General features: G+C 38.9%; 2 protein-coding genes across 4 annotated transcripts in view; both read right to left on the bottom strand.

Moving 5' to 3' along the window:
* FNIP1 (folliculin interacting protein 1) overlaps positions 1-5,431 on the bottom strand; it is a 103,389-nt gene extending 97,958 nt beyond the window's left edge. For 2 of the 3 annotated variants that reach the window (XM_039879988.1, XM_039879987.1), the window contains exon 1: positions 5,241-5,431. In XM_039879988.1, the coding sequence (XP_039735922.1) occupies positions 5,241-5,332 (92 nt within the window). In that variant the 5' untranslated portion in view covers positions 5,333-5,431. The remainder of the gene's footprint in view (positions 1-5,240) is intronic. The other variant, XM_039879986.1, reaches the window with a different exon arrangement.
* Positions 5,432-5,516: 85 nt separating this feature from the next.
* MEIKIN (meiotic kinetochore factor) overlaps positions 5,517-15,743 on the bottom strand; it is a 64,320-nt gene continuing 54,093 nt past the window's right edge. The window contains exon 13 of the mRNA XM_039880324.1: positions 5,517-6,025. Within this exon, the coding sequence (XP_039736258.1) occupies positions 5,517-6,025 (509 nt within the window). The remainder of the gene's footprint in view (positions 6,026-15,743) is intronic.

The following is a 15,743-nucleotide window of genomic DNA, read 5'->3' as shown; positions in this document are numbered from 1 at the left end:
GATACTGCAGAATATGAATCAACAGGACTCAACAAATGACCAAATGTTGTTCATCAGAGAGAGGAAGGAGTAAAAGATGATCCTCTGATAATTAACTAAGAGAATGGTGGTGCCAGGAACAGGAACAGAGGACCGTGTATGGATGATTTAAGACTTCCTTAAATAAAGAAGGTTCTGTTGCATTTTATACAGGGAGTGTTTTTAATACAAGTCTTTCCTATAAGGTAATTTAAATACAGCAGGATTTAAGACAATAATTATTATATTAGTAAGAAATGAGGTCTAAGTTTTATAAACTGAATATCGAAGTTATATTTTTTCTCTAACCTATTTTCTTTCAATAAACATGATTCTAAAAAATTTAATACCACTACTTAGAGATAGAAAAGCAAATCAAATTAACAATAAAATATATTTGCATTTCTTACTGCAAAATTAGATTCTTAGGACCAAATATTGATACCACAGATCATTCACATGTAATTACTTAAAATTCTCAACTTCCCACTTTAAGAAAAAAGATATGATTCCACAGGATTCTCAGAAAAAAACATATATGACTATCACTTCTAAGATTAAAAGGTACAAGTTATGCAGGGATAGTATTTTAAAAATAACGAAAACTCATTGTGAATGCAGCAAATCTTTATAAAAATCACACTGAAAAAACAAAACTTCTGAAATGATTTGCCATTATTAAGAAGGTAGCTTTTAAAAACTTCAGAAGCTCAAAATGTGAGATAAAACCAGAATACGGAAAGTGAAAAAATAACTCAGTTCTAGATTGCTTCTCCTACAGAAATAAAAAGAAAACTTTAGTAGTGAAGCAATTTCTTCACCTCTCATTTACTCCACATTGATCTCACATTCTTCCCCAAACATGCCCCCCTCAAAAAAAATTAAGGTCATCAATTATCTCCAACTTGACAAATCAATAGATACTTTTCTGTTTCACATCTCACAAGACCTGTCAGCAATCAGCATACAAAACAGTTCATCATTCCATCATTTGCCTTTCTAAGCTTTCCTAACACCACATACCCCTGGGCTTGCCCACTACCTCTTCACTGTAGTTTCCTCTCCCACATCTGTACGTTTTAGATTTTTCAGGGCAGTCCTGTTCTTTCCAATTCTGTATCTACCCCCTTTTCCTAGATGAGCTCATCCATCCCCTTAGTTTTAATATTAACAATAAACCCAAATTCATTTCTCTAGTCTCAACCTCTACTGTGAATTCCAGATTTACTTTAATAAACTGTCAACTGGATATCTCTAAGTAGGTATCTCACTGGCAATTAAAACTAGATTAAATGTCCAAAACAGAACTTTTGACTCTCTCCCTCTGCCCTCAAAATTATTTCACATATTCATTCTACAAATATTTACTAAGCATATGCTCAGGTACTGTGAACAATATGAACTTAGGGGAGACATAAGTTGTAAAAAAGGCTGTGAAGGATGTAAAGAGTGTGTTCTGATAGAGAATAAGAAAACTGCTAATTTCATAGGGTGTTCAAGATAGCACTCCATGATATTGTATTCTGTCCTCAGAAAATGATGTCCACCTAACTGCTCCAGCCAGAAACATAAGTCTCTGTTCTCGACTAACAACCCATCAAGGGGCTCTACAGGGTTCTAACTCCAAAATATACCTTGAAGTTGAAGAGCTCTCAAGCAAGCAAAGAGGAGAGATGTAATAAATGTCACAGAAGGAAATGCAATAAGCTATGGAAGAAATTACAGTGAAATCTAACTCAGTCTGGGAGAAATCGGAAAAGGCTTCCTGTAGGAGAAATAATTAGGATAAACGTAAATGACCACTACAAAAAGCTAAACAAAAAAGTCATGGCACATCCCAGAATCTAAAACACATTCAAGGTGATAAAATCATAGGAGAGGGAAAGGGGATTCAGATAAGGACAAAAGGAGGCGAGAAGTTATCAAAGACTCATGAGATCATGTCAAAAGAGCACTTAATATGAAAAGTTTTCCAATGGCCAAATATGAGACAATCTGACTATAATGGATTAAAAGACATTAAAATCCAAGAGCTCATGATGATACTAATAAAATGATAATTAAAATGAAAACCTTCCCTGAATAACTCATTATAAATTATTCTGAAAAATGATAAAGAGAAACGAACTTTTATGCTGCCTTTCCTGTAGCAATGAGTAACCAAATAGGCAATAAGAGACTATTCTTCCAAGAAATAAATACAGAAAAAATTAAAGATTTGGGATATCACCATTTCACAACCCCTAACAAAATAATGAATTCGAATTCAGGCAATAATCAACAAAAGATGATCAAAATCAAAAATCAACAACAAAAAAACATTAATGAAAGGAGAATTTTACAATGAAGAATAAGGCTGATACCACTTAAAATCACTAATCAATCTTAGCATCACTAAAAGTGGGACAACCAGTCATTATATAACCCTGATAGACAGAAAGTACACAGCAACATCTATGAAGTTTTTTGTTTGTTTGTTTGTTTTTTTTACCTGACCCTGAATCTACCAAAGAATCTAACTACCAGTTTTCAGGAAATAGAGAATAGGTTATAGCAGTACTTCTCTAACTGGCATCACAATCACCTGGAGGGGGCCTGTTAAAACAGACTGCTGAGAATCAAGGAATTAAAAAAAACTATAAGGAAGCAAACAGCCAAATAGAGAATGTGGGAAGTTTTACAGGAAAATAACCCAGTTTCAACAACAAATCATATTTAAAAGAGGTGTGGGGGGTGGGGCTGTTATAGAATAAAAATTACTTAAGCAACATAACTGCAAATTCAGCCTCTTAAGATTCTAATTCAAACAAATCTACTGTAAGACATTTTGAGACAAATGAGAAAATTTGAATATAGACAAAGAATAGATGATATTTAAAATTTCTGTTAATTTTGTTAAGTATAATAGAATATTGTCTATGTTTTAAAAAATGACCTTATGGAACTTTAAGGGGGAGGAGGGGAATAGAGACTTTGCAAGCCACACCATACAGGGCCGCTTTAAAAAGTTTGGGCCTAAACTGAATGATTTTATAGGTAAGCATGAGATCATCAAAGTAATAATAATTTCTGGTTCCTGAAAGCCTTGTACTAAGCACTACATTAAGTATTTGACATAACTATTCTCTTTGAATCCTTAAAATAACTATAATAGAGACATTAAATTCTATACCATTTTGCCTGCTGATCATGATCAGAATTTGCATTTTTTTAAAGGATGAAGTGTTGAGAGTAGTTAGGAGAAAGGCCAGAGTGATGGCAGAAAGACCAATTAGGAAGTTGTTGCAACAGGTTAAGAATTCCTGCTACAGGCAATATGAGCAAATGTTCACGCGTTAGGAATAAAACAAAACTACGGAATATTGTTGTTTGAACAAAACATGAACTGTCCTACAGACCTTTAACTATGAAACAATCATCTCACCAAATTAAACTTTTTTTCAAGAATTTTATTTTTAAAGCAATAATTGTCTATGTACTGCACTTACTGCAGTTATACTTAATTCTTATTTCCACTGGAAAAGGGTGACATAGTTATCTAGACTTCTTCTTGTCCTATCTCCCAAGGTTGTGAAATAGTACATGAGATAACAAATGAGAAAGTGCTTTGGCAACTCTAAGGTAGTATAACACAACTATATAGTAGACTTCACATTTTTAAAAAATAGACATGAAAATGTTTTCCCATATGAATGACCTGAGACCCTTGGAAACGTGAGTACCCCAACGTCAATCTTTGCCCAGAAACAGAAAACTTATACAATTGTCATCTTTTTAATATTCTTCCTGAATCTGCTTTCTACTGACTCTTGGTTTACTGGATGGCTTGGTGTAGTGTTATCTAGACTACCCTTTCATTTTTCAAAAGGAAAACACTGAAAAAATGTTTAAAGAAAGTCATTATATGAGCACTGCAAGACATTTAACTTCCAGTGGAAAAGACCAAAACCTAGAAAACTGTAGTTTATTGAGCACTTTTCCAAGATGTTTGCAACTGAGAGTTTTCCTCTTCCAAAGTTAAACTTCTTTCCATTTACTACTTCAATTCTACACAGATTACTGCATGTTTACTAATGTGATCTGCATTAGCCAGAGTGGGTGAAAAATTTTAATACCAAAACTTTTTAAACCAGTGTAGTACAGTCATTTCACACTTTTGCCTGTTGCAAAATTTAAGAGATTCTCATTTTTTCCTACTACCACTGTACAAGTGGGCTCTCTGCTATTCTACCAGGTATGAGTGATATTTGACATTTAGCCTGGCTATATATATAAGTTTCCACACCGCAACAAGTATGAAGGCTGTTTGAAAGACATAATCTCCTCGAATGCAATTTGGCGACTAAATTTTACTCTGAATTCAGGTTTACATTACATTAAGTCTTACAATTTTAAAAGTTTTTCTACTGACAACAGGTACTGCAACCAAAAATTAACAAAGCCTGTATGTAACACAAAATTTTTTTCTATCGTTTTCAACTTTTAGACTCTTTAGTAACATTCCAAGGGGAGGGTTCTATGGCCAATTCTACAGCCAAGCTTCATATGATTTGGTCCTGCTTCAGTCTGGTCAGTAGTAACCATAAACTCTTAAGCTTCACATTTTTTCTTCCATAACATGAAGAGGGCTCGGTCCCGTAACCGCACACCTCCAATTTTAGTTTCCAAGAATCCTGAAAGAACGGCACCTTGCTCACTCGCTCCTCCAGCCTTCTCTACATTAAAAGGTTGGCCAAAACGTGCAGCTCTCTACACACCACCAACCAAGCCGGAATGAAGCACCCAGAAGGCGACTGGTCACGGGGAGGAGGGGAGAACTCGGCCCGGAGGACGGCGGCTGAGGTCCAATCTAGCCCGCGCCCAACTCTCCTTGACACCCGAAAGGCTTGTGGACCCTACGCTCAGGCCGCGGTGCTGGGTCCGGAGGGACAGGGCCGCGCGTGGCTTCTGAACAGGACGTAAACAAACCGACCTGGAGGAGGGGGAAGGGGCATCTGCGGAATTGGGGGTGGGGAAAGAGGACCTCGCTCATACACCCCAGAGCAGCTGCCTGGCCCTCCCGACCGTGGCCACGGTCCCGGTCCCAGCGCAGCGCTGCCGCGCGGGCGTGGACACCGAAGGCCCCAGCACATCTGGCGCGCGGAGCCACAAGGCCGTCGGCTCCGCGGCTCCGCGGCTTCGCGGCTTCGCGGCTCCGCGCCCCCAGCCCCGCAGCACCCTACCTGAACCCGCAGTCTGGATCCCGCGCGTCCCGACCCGGCGCACCCAACCCGTTCCTCTTGCTGAAGAGCTTCTGGAACAGCGTAGGGGCCATGCTGGCCACAGCCAGACCAGGGTCGCTTCTCTGGGTGCTTGCTAGGCCCCCCGCTCCTAGAGCCGCCCCGCCACCCCCATGGGCGCCTCAGTCATATGACAGAAATTAGTCACTTCAAACGGCCACGGCGCGCGAGGCGGGGCGCAAGGCAAGGCCGGTGTCCATTGGCTGGCGGTGAGCCGCATCACGTGGCGGCGCGCGGAGCAGGGGGCAAGGAGGGGGCTTGGGGCGGAGCTGGCGCCCACAGGCGGGCCAGTGATTCCCTCACGTGGCAGCTCACGGGGCGGGACATGCATGTGGAAGCTGGAGTGGAGGGGGTGGAGAATGGAGGGTGGAGAAGGGTGGGACTCGGCAATGCCGGGAGAGGAGCTGGAGGGGATGGGTGGCGGGGGAGGCGGAGGGGAGGGAGAGTGAGGGAGGGAGGAGGGGAGGGCGTGAGGCGGTGGAGAAGAGAGGAGAGCGAAGGGGTAGGAGGCGGAGGGGCGGGGAGGGGCGGGGCAAGGAGTGAGCGGTAGCTGGGGAACGGAAGCGGCAACGCGCTCGGGTCCAGGCCCTCTGTGAATCTGTCAGCTGCTGGGTCTACCGAGGAGTGGCGCGGAGACAATGCCAGGGACTCCCGAGCGCAGAAGCCTTTGGCTCCGCGCACCCTCGACAGACACCTCCACCCGGCGCCTCCCGGAGTCTTGTTGGCTCCTGGAGCAGAGAAGGCGTGCGAGCGTTAGCCTTGGGGCCGCAGCATAGGCTGGACATTGAGTCCGGGTCCACAGGCCCGCTGGTGCCTGGCCGCGAGCGGACTCAAGAGTGTGGACTTAGAACGTGACAGCACAGGACTGGCTCACGAGGTCTGGTGGAGGGGCCTGCCAAGACACCCGCCACGGCCATGACTTCCTGTAGAGATGGCCTCTACCAAGGCCTGCGGGCAGCTGCCCTCAGAGTTTGTGACTCGAACCCTGACACCGGGAATTATTCCCTTGGAAGCGTTAGTGATAGTGCTCGAGATTTAGGCTCAATCTGAATGTCTAGATACGGAGGGAGAGAACTGTGGAATTGTAAACAAATGGATTTGGTAGGATGAAAAGCTTTTTCCAAAGAAAAATATTGCTCATAAATGACCTTGCAGTCATTTTAGACCCGGGGAGCCAAAATTTATCAGGGTTTGGATCAAATTGGTTTTATAAATTTTCAGCCCCTCCACTCATTCACTCACTCCCCCTTCAGGATCAGGAATTTTGTACCATGGGATGCAGTTCTCCGACAAATATGTCAGGAAATGACTGGCATGTGGCTGGAAAGTTAGATAAAAACACTTTTTTGAGAATTCCATTTAACTAGGCATACAAATCAAATTGTCTTTTAAGTGGATACCAACTCCTATTGAATTTTCAGCTAGAGTTTAAGCTATAAAATAAGTGGTCTTGTATAGAAAAAAGTAATCAGAATATATATCTGAGAATGTTATCAGTCAACAGGTTGAGTTTCAATAGCACAATACTTGTAAAAGCATACATATGATTAAGAAATTAATTCATACCACAAATGTTTGTGTCCTTGGTCTAAGCATTGGGAATCCAAAGCAAACAAAAAAGACAGAGCCAGAGCTAACTTTCTATATGAGGTCACAGTAAGTAAACAAGGTAACTTTAGACTACTGTTCTGAAAAGGAATTAAGCAATGAAATGAGTGGGAAGGTCTCTCTGAGGTCACATTTGAGGTGCTCCGGTTAAGATTCATTCAAAATTCCTCTTGCCCAAGCTCCAGAAGTTACTGGGCAACACCGGAGCAAAATAGCAGGACTGTTTCACCAATAAACTTAAGCTAATCCTCTGGACTCTGGTGCCAAACGCTGAAAGATTTCTTAATAAGGCAAAATGAGTTATGTATATTTTTCTCACAAAATGCGAACATAGTATAAAATTTATGTAAAAAATAAAATAAAATCAATGCAATTTTTAGAAGTGACAAAATGCGTATCCTATAAGTAAATTGATCAATCAATCACTTGGGAAGTTTTGGAGGTTTTTTTATACTAGCAATTTACAATAAATGAGTGTGAAGGTGGAAACAGTCTGAAGCCTATCTACATAGGACTAGAGACACTGAAGACTCATGGCTGGTCCGTGGCTGGCACAGAGTAGTTCCAGGTCCCCTCAGAAGAAAGTTTTAGATACATTAACTTTGTGTGCTTTCATCTTAGAAAACAGTTACTTCATAGATAATTACAGATATTAATCGTAAGGGAAAGAACATTACTGCTTGGATAAGAGTTCTTTTAGTACTCTCAAATCATGTAATAACTTTTCTATAGTCATATTTAGTCTTGAAAGGTATAGAAAAAACTAAATTTACTTGCTATCATTCATCACACTTCCTTTTCGCTATAGCATAATACTCAAATTACAGAATATGGAGCGCTGAAATGATACATTTGTCATAAAAAAACATGTAACTATACTTAATTATATAGATTAAAAATATTTTTAAGTTCAATAATGATATAAACTACTTTTTTTCCTTTTACTTAACACTACCTTTTCCCACAAAGCAACTGAGGTGTCTTAAAGTAGCCTCTTTAAGTTAGGAAGTCAATAAAGAGGAAATGTGAGAGATAAAATAACTATTATTTATTCATTAATGTTATATAAATGTGGAACTTCTGAGTTAGATTAGACATAAAGCCTACACTTTCACTTGAGAGTAGAGGATTCAGCCTCTCCCCAAATTCGAACAACCTATGTGTCTCTGTTCACCTGCTTCCAATAATATAAAAGACTGGGCACTCTCTTCCAGTTACCAGATACAGGAAAAATTGGCAATAAAACTGTAATTTTGCTCCCTTAACCACCATGCAAATAACCGTAGCCTAAATTTGTGCTGAATTTTCCTGAAACAAATTTTCATTGATAACATCTCAGAAAAAGACATTTAGAATCAAGATGATCAAGTAAAACTGCCTAATCATACTAAGATGAACTCAATACCTCAGATTTAAAATCTCTTAAACCAACTAATGATTTACTACTATCCAATAAAGGAATCGCAGTGGTTTGAGGCACCAGAAAACATTCATTTATTCGACAAATATTTCTGAGTCCCTCCAAGGTCTCAGACACTAAGGCTATGGTACTGAACAAGAGAGTCCCTGCTCTCAGGAACTTAGTTCCTAGTGGCAAGTAGCAAAATAAACAAGATGTTTGCAAGTTGTGCTAGGAACTAGGAAAGAAATAGTTGATAACAAGCAACGAGAGGGGGCCAAATTTAGATAAGTGGTCAAGAAAGGCCTCTCCAAAGATGTGGAATTTGAACTGAAGTATAAAGAAGGAAAAGGAACCAGCATGAGAAGAAAGTAGTGAAGAACATTCTGGCAGAGAGAAGAAAAGGTACAAAGGCTCCAAGGCAGGAATGAGTTTACCTGTTTGAAGAAGAAAAAGTAGGCCAGACTTGCTGAGTACACTCTGGGAGGGAGATGTTTGAGATGTGGTTAGAAAAATATAAGGGGCCAGATTATGTAGGATCATCATGGGAAGTGTGCTAGGAGCTATTGCACCATCTATGAGCCTGCTGCATATTTTAGGCAAGATCTGATGGTGACTAACTAGGGTTATTTTGGAGATACAACTAACAGGAGTGAAGGAAAGAAAAACCAAGGACTGACTCCTAGGTTTTTTCCTTGAGCAGCTAAATAGAAGTCATTTCCTGATAGAAAGACCAGGGAAAGCACAGGTTTGAAGAGAAAAATTGAAAATATTAAATCTAAATATATTCTGAGCAGACTGTATGGGAAGAAGTCAGGATGGGAAAGAGAAATTTGGAAGGCATCAGCTCATACACAGGATTTAAAATATATGAATAGATGAGTTTTCCCAGGGGGAAAAAATATATATATATATAAAAATATATATATATATAGAAGAGGGGTCCAGGACTAAGACTCAAAAAGAACAACACTTATTGGACTTGAAGAGAAGGATCCAGAAAAGGAGGAGGATCAGTAGTAAGACAAGAAAATGTCCCCAAAATGAGGAAGGGGTCAACTGTATTGAATGTTTCTGAACATGTAAGTGTCCATTAGATTTGTCAACATGGATATCTTGACAAAAGCAGTTTCAATGGAGTCACATGAATGAAGGCCTGAATGGAGTGGGTTCAAAAAAGAACGGGTAGAGAGGAAATGATAAACAAGTATAGATACCTCCTCTGTTTTGCTGAGATAGGAAGCAGAGAAATGAGATCGAGAAGAAATGGGAGGAGGGAAAATTGGGTTTCCTCTTTTTTTCTTTAAGATGAAAGATATTAGAGAATTTTAAACACTACTGGAAATAATCTAATGGAAAATTTGACATCAAGCACCTACTATATTCCAGGCACTAAGAATACGTTAACAAGACAGGTACAACCTCTGCCCTTAGGAAACTAACAAGTAAACAAGCAAGCAAGTTATTACAGATTGTGATAAGTGCTAAACTTGTACCTTCAATATAAAATAAACAAGCTGGAAATCTTCACCTTGAATTCTATTAGAAGTATACAAAAGAAGGTCCTTTATATAATGGCACACTTCTATGACAAACATTTTTTCAACAAATATTTTTCAAACACTTTAATATGTTTAATATATGTCTGGCACCTGTGCTAGAACCTGGAAATACAATGAAGAACACGATGTAGTTCCTGCACTCAAGAAGCTTACTGTCTAAGGAGAAAAACCAGAAATTTACAGGCAATTATAGTATTGTGATAAATGCTATGATGTGGGCAATTAACCTTTTGGGGGAATTAAGGAAAGTTATCTGGAGGAAAGAATAGGAAAGAATAAATAGAGATTAAAAATAAAAATAGGAGAAGCTAAAGAAAAGAGGATGTGAGCAAGAAAATGTGTTTCAGGCAGATGGAGCATCACATTCAAGGCTTGGAGGGAAGAGAAAATATAAAAATTCAGTGACCGATAATATAACCTAGTGGTAAAATTGAACTGGATTAATTAAGAAAACTAGGTAAAATATTAAATCTAAATATAAAAGATTAGACTTTATCCAGAAGATGCTAGAGAGCTACTAAAGAATTTTAAGCAGAAAACGTGATCAGATGAGCATTTTAGAAAGCTACCTCTGCATGCATTGCGGAACATTGACTACAGGGTACAAGAATAAAGGCTGAGAAACTAGTGAGGAGGTTGTTGCACTAAACCAGGCAAGAAAGTACTGGTATGAACTCAGAGAATAGCCACAGGAATGGAAGAGAGTGGAAAATAATATTTAGGACTCAAAATCAGCAGCACTTCATGATTGGCTGCCCATTAGAAAGTAAGAGAAAGGGAGGAGTCATGGATGATGGCCAAATTTCTGGCTCGGGTAACTGAGATGGATGAAGATATCTAACATTGAAACGGATAACAGAAGAACTGTTTCAAGGGGGGAGATAGGTTCAGTTTGAGATATGTTGCATATGAGACATCATGAGACCCCCTGCAGTGATGACAAGTAAGCATTTGGCCACACAGATCTAGAACTTCTAGAATGGCCTTGATTGAGTCCATCAGTCAGGATGGTCTATGATGCACATGATAGAAAACCCAAACTAAATTAGCAAAAGCCAAAAGAAAAAAAAATTGACTCGCTCTCATAACTGGACCTAAAATAGACAACAGTTCAAGCACAGCTGCATCCAGTGACTGCAACAATGAAATCAAGAATCTGGTTTCTCCATCCCAGCTCTAATTTCTTAGTGTGAACTCCATTCCCACTTGTGGACACAAGATGGCTGCCAACGGCTTTCCTTTCAGGTAAAAATCCAAGAGCAAAAAGTCTGGATCCCAGCATTTCCAGAAAAAGCTCTGCGATTTAATCCAATAGGATCAGTTTAGGTCTTGGATCCATTCCTGAACCAATCGCCGTGCCAGAGTTGGGAAGGCTATTGTAATTGACTTAAGCCATTAAAGGCCCACTCTTCAGACTAAGAGTGGCATCAATCCTACCTAAACCCACGTGGCTTGGAAATTCACACTCTAATTAGGATGGAAGGAGAGAGGTATAGAAATATAATGATGAACAAGGTATAGCTCCTTCACTCAAGGAACTTATTTATAGTCTGGGAAGAAAAAACAGAACAGGCAATTATAGTACATTGTGATAAAAGTTATGATGTGAGCCAGTACAGGATGGCGTGGGAATATAAGAAAACACAACTAACCTTTTTGGGGGACAGATGCAGGGACACTCACAACACACATCCACTATCAATATCCATGGCAATATTTTAAAGACAAAGATTTGGGGTCAATTGCACAGAGATGGTAACTGAAACCAGTGGTAGATAAGCTCACACAGGGAGACTATGTAACATGAGAAGAGGCCCTAGACTAGAACCCCAGGAAAACAAAAATTTAAAGACAGAGGAAACCAAGCCTTCAGAAGAAACAGAAGAGAAAGAGAGAGAGATGACATGAAAGCCTAGAGAGTAATGTTTCAGAGAGATCATTCCTTACTGGAGGCTTTCAAGAAGAGTATTAGTCTGCAACATCATCAGCTGGGAGAGGTTGGGTAAAATCAGAAACAAACAAACAAAAAAAACAAACCTTAGATTAACATCAAGTGGGTTGCTGGTAGCCTTGAGGGGATCAGTGTCATGGGAAAACCAGAGCTGAAGCCAACCAGACTCTATGTGTGTTGAGGGGAGGGAGAGGAAGAGGAAGGGTTGAGAAGTGAGAGATTGGTAAGAAGACAGAAAGCACTCTTGAAGAAACATGGATGTAAGAAGGTGAAGAATGATTAGGTAGAAGAACATAAAAGTAAAGGGAGGATTTAAGATGTAAAATAATTGAACATTTTCAACTGCAGGTTAGAAAGCACCAGTAGAGCAGCAGAGGTTGAAGATATCTTTTATCTGGAAAATCTGGGCATCACATTCTTCATATAAACATACATGCTATATACTCAATATGAGATGAAGAGACTATTCATAACTGAACAAACCATGATGAATTATACCTTGGAGAGGTGAAAAAGTACACTCGAGTTAAAATTTTTTAAATATAATTTACATCATGCATTTTTTACTGAATTTCTTGAGTACTCATGACCTGAATTTTTTTTAATCAAGTATAATTTGAAAATATAATTTTAAATGCTTAAAAATGAAATTTAATTGTTATATGCTTAAGTAAAGGGATCCAGTCTCATTGTTGATATTTTTTAGATTGCACACTACTTTGGAAATGTGATGAAAACTATAGTGACTCTCCCTCCGGAAAGAGATGAACTCCTTTTCTGATGCTCTTCCAGGGAAGTTCACCAATAGATGTATGGGACCTACCCACAGGTGTGAAGTAAGAATACAACCTTGTCCTAGGACTAGCCAACAGGAATCCTCTTTGGACTCTCTCATGTCTGACAGCATGCCAGCTTATTCTACTTTCCTTCTTCTTAATCATAACTAAAGTTATGTCCTCCACCCCTAAGCCTTGAATGTCGATTATAACTCCTTCCAACTTCCCACCTTTCCCTGTGCTCTAACCAATAAAACAAAAAAAACAAACAAAAAATATTGGACTCAAATAGTCCTGCTTTCCAATCCTGACTCTGTTGCATCCTAAATTATATCATCCTAGCCAAATGATTTATCTCTCTGAGCTAGCTATAATTTTTCCTAACAGCAGTACAAAACTATCAAATCTTTATTTCTTCCAGCCCCACTAGGCTCAGTCTAAGAACTAGGTGTCATTCTTTCTCACAAGTGCCTACTGCCTGATTAAACTATCAAATAATCCATTATCATTCTCATTCTCTCCCCTCCCCACTGGATTATAAACTCCTTGAAAATAAGCCATTTAATTTCTTCTTCTCCCACTGCTTATCACATTTCTGCTTTTAAAAACAACCACAGGAGATAATGACTTAGTTGAGTACTGATTTAGATTTCAGGTCTAAATTTGGTTCTAGCCACCATCATTAAAGAGCTCTTCTGCATTTCTTAACAACTTTCCCATATTTCACCTGCAGATGGAAATGTAAAACAGAAATCACAAGTAGTTTGTTAGGGGCTTAAGGCCTGTCAAATCATTTACGAAAATATCTTTATGAGATTCCTATTTAAAAATGAATACTATGTAGGTTACATAACCTCAAATTCATTGATTTAAAATTTTTCTTTCTTATTGAAGCATCTTAGAAAATCTGACTCTTATTTGCTTTTATGTATAATATTAGTAAAATCATCAGAGTTAAAAATCTCACCAATAGTTATACAACTGTCCTATGTTAACTGACAACAGGATCACTGCTTTTTAGGATGGGCATTGTTGAGATGTGACAAGTTATATTGCCAAAAAATCCAAAAACAAAAAAATTCATAGATAGTATTAGCTAAAGAAGGTTGTTTGGGGATGAGGTAATACATTAAAAATTTAGTGTATGATTGATTGTGCATAATATACATTTCCTGCTTCAGCAAACCTTGAATGCAGAGTTTCTTTCAGATAGATCTGGAATTAGGTCTCTCACTCATGTGGTTTCAATTAAGTTCTCTTAAAAATAGCTCGTAATATAAGCATTTTCATTTTTAGTGCTTCAACAACTTTACTAATTTTAATCCACACAAAGGATAAATTTGGGGGGCAGAACAATCAAAGGAAGTCACATAGTACTCTGGTGTTGGTCCTTATAAATTAGCTGAAATTATCTATTTAATGTACAGTCCTCTAATATATTTATTCTTATTGTACAATATAAATACATATGTTTAAGAAGCATACAAGAGAATGTTTCTTTCTTAAATTATTAAGAATAAATTATAAGGATCTCAATAGAATTTCAACACCGGGATATGTCACAAATAATTAGAGATTTTGATTTTTGAATTTCATATAATTTCAGGTAGACATTCTGCTTTATGGATTTGACTTCACTTTCATGTCTTCAAAGTAGTGAAAATTCAGCCACAGCTGCTACATCTTGCCATTTGTTTTTATTATAATATCTGGAGAAAAAATATAACAATAGATTACTTCATATACATCACAAGCAGATGTTCAACAATTATTAGTAACCAGACACTGGGGGAGAGAGTTGATGCCCAGGTCATTTTAGTTTCACCCCATTACCTTAGGAAATAAATCTAGAGGCCAATAATAATAATAATAATAAAAAGGAATAGCTGGCTCACTCCTTCCTGGACATGCTAAAGACACTCTCTTTGGAGACACAAAGAGACCTGCTCAAAACATCCCAGTGGAAAGCCCAGCAAAGACAGCTGTCAGTGGCCATCACAAGGCCTCTAACCCAGCCTTATAATCTGGAGGAATTCAGCTGTACTTCTCATCCCTGTCCTCCTCAGCCATTACACAGGCAGAAGCCCCTCACATTTTCCTACCCACTCTTCCTTTGCATTCTCCTACTCTTGGTCATTGCTGTTCTTCCCAGTACAGGATTTTGGGGCCTTTCTTCCACATCTTGTATCAGGAGATCCAGAGTGGAGCCATCTTTACCTATTCCTATTGGCACTTTCATATTATAAAACACCTTACCCCCTGACTTAATCAGCCTATTTAATATCAATGGGTTCTCAAACTTTGTTACAGCTTAGAATTAACTGAGCCTTTAAATATCCTGATATCCAGGCCATACTCCATAGCAATTGCATCAGGACCTCTGGGCAAGGAACTCCAATATCCAGGAAAGTCTGATGTGCAGCTGAGACTGAATGCCAGAGACCTATATCTTTGCCATTCGAAGTGTGGTTCATGGCCTTCATCATCACCTAAGAGTTTATTAGAAATGTAGAACCTTGAGATCCATTCCACATCTACTGAATAAAAATCTCAATTTTTAAGAAGAGCCTTAAGCAAGTCACCAGTACATTAAAATCTGGGAAGCACTAGCTGTTCTACCTTCTACTCCTCCTTATTGTTGTTTTCCTTGACCTCAGACACTGTCTGATTATTTATTAAAGAATTTGGAAACTGGGCCACAGTCATTCTCTCCACATCAACTTTTGAATAACTTCCCAAGTGGGTAATCATCCCACCCAACTATCTAGTCTCACATGCCCCTCTTCAGCCTTCATTTATACATCCAGGGCCCTGCCTTGTATTCCCCCATGACATCGCCTAGAATACATAATTTCTGAAACTTTACCATACTAGAGACCAGAGTCATCCTCTAACTGTCCTTCTCCCTCACTACCCTGTACCGGTATCTAATCAGTCACTAAGCCCTGGCAATTATACCATTAACATTTTCAGTTCAGACTGGTTCTCAAACCCCAGCACTCCTCACCAGATCCCTGAAGCAATGACCTGGAAATCTGTATTATTTATAATTCCCCAGGTGGTCTGAACACCACATTTTGAGATACATTAGCTGAGTGTATTTTCTCACCTTTGTTCATCAAGGCTTTTGCAAAACTTCTCCCTGATGTT

This window comes from Pteropus medius, unplaced genomic scaffold (genome assembly GCF_902729225.1).
Source record: "Pteropus medius unplaced genomic scaffold, Ma_sr-lr_union100, whole genome shotgun sequence".
NCBI classification, from domain to species: domain Eukaryota; kingdom Metazoa; phylum Chordata; class Mammalia; order Chiroptera; family Pteropodidae; genus Pteropus; species Pteropus medius.
Note: the sequence above shows the minus strand (reverse complement) of the source record. Positions and strands in the feature narration are given on the sequence as shown.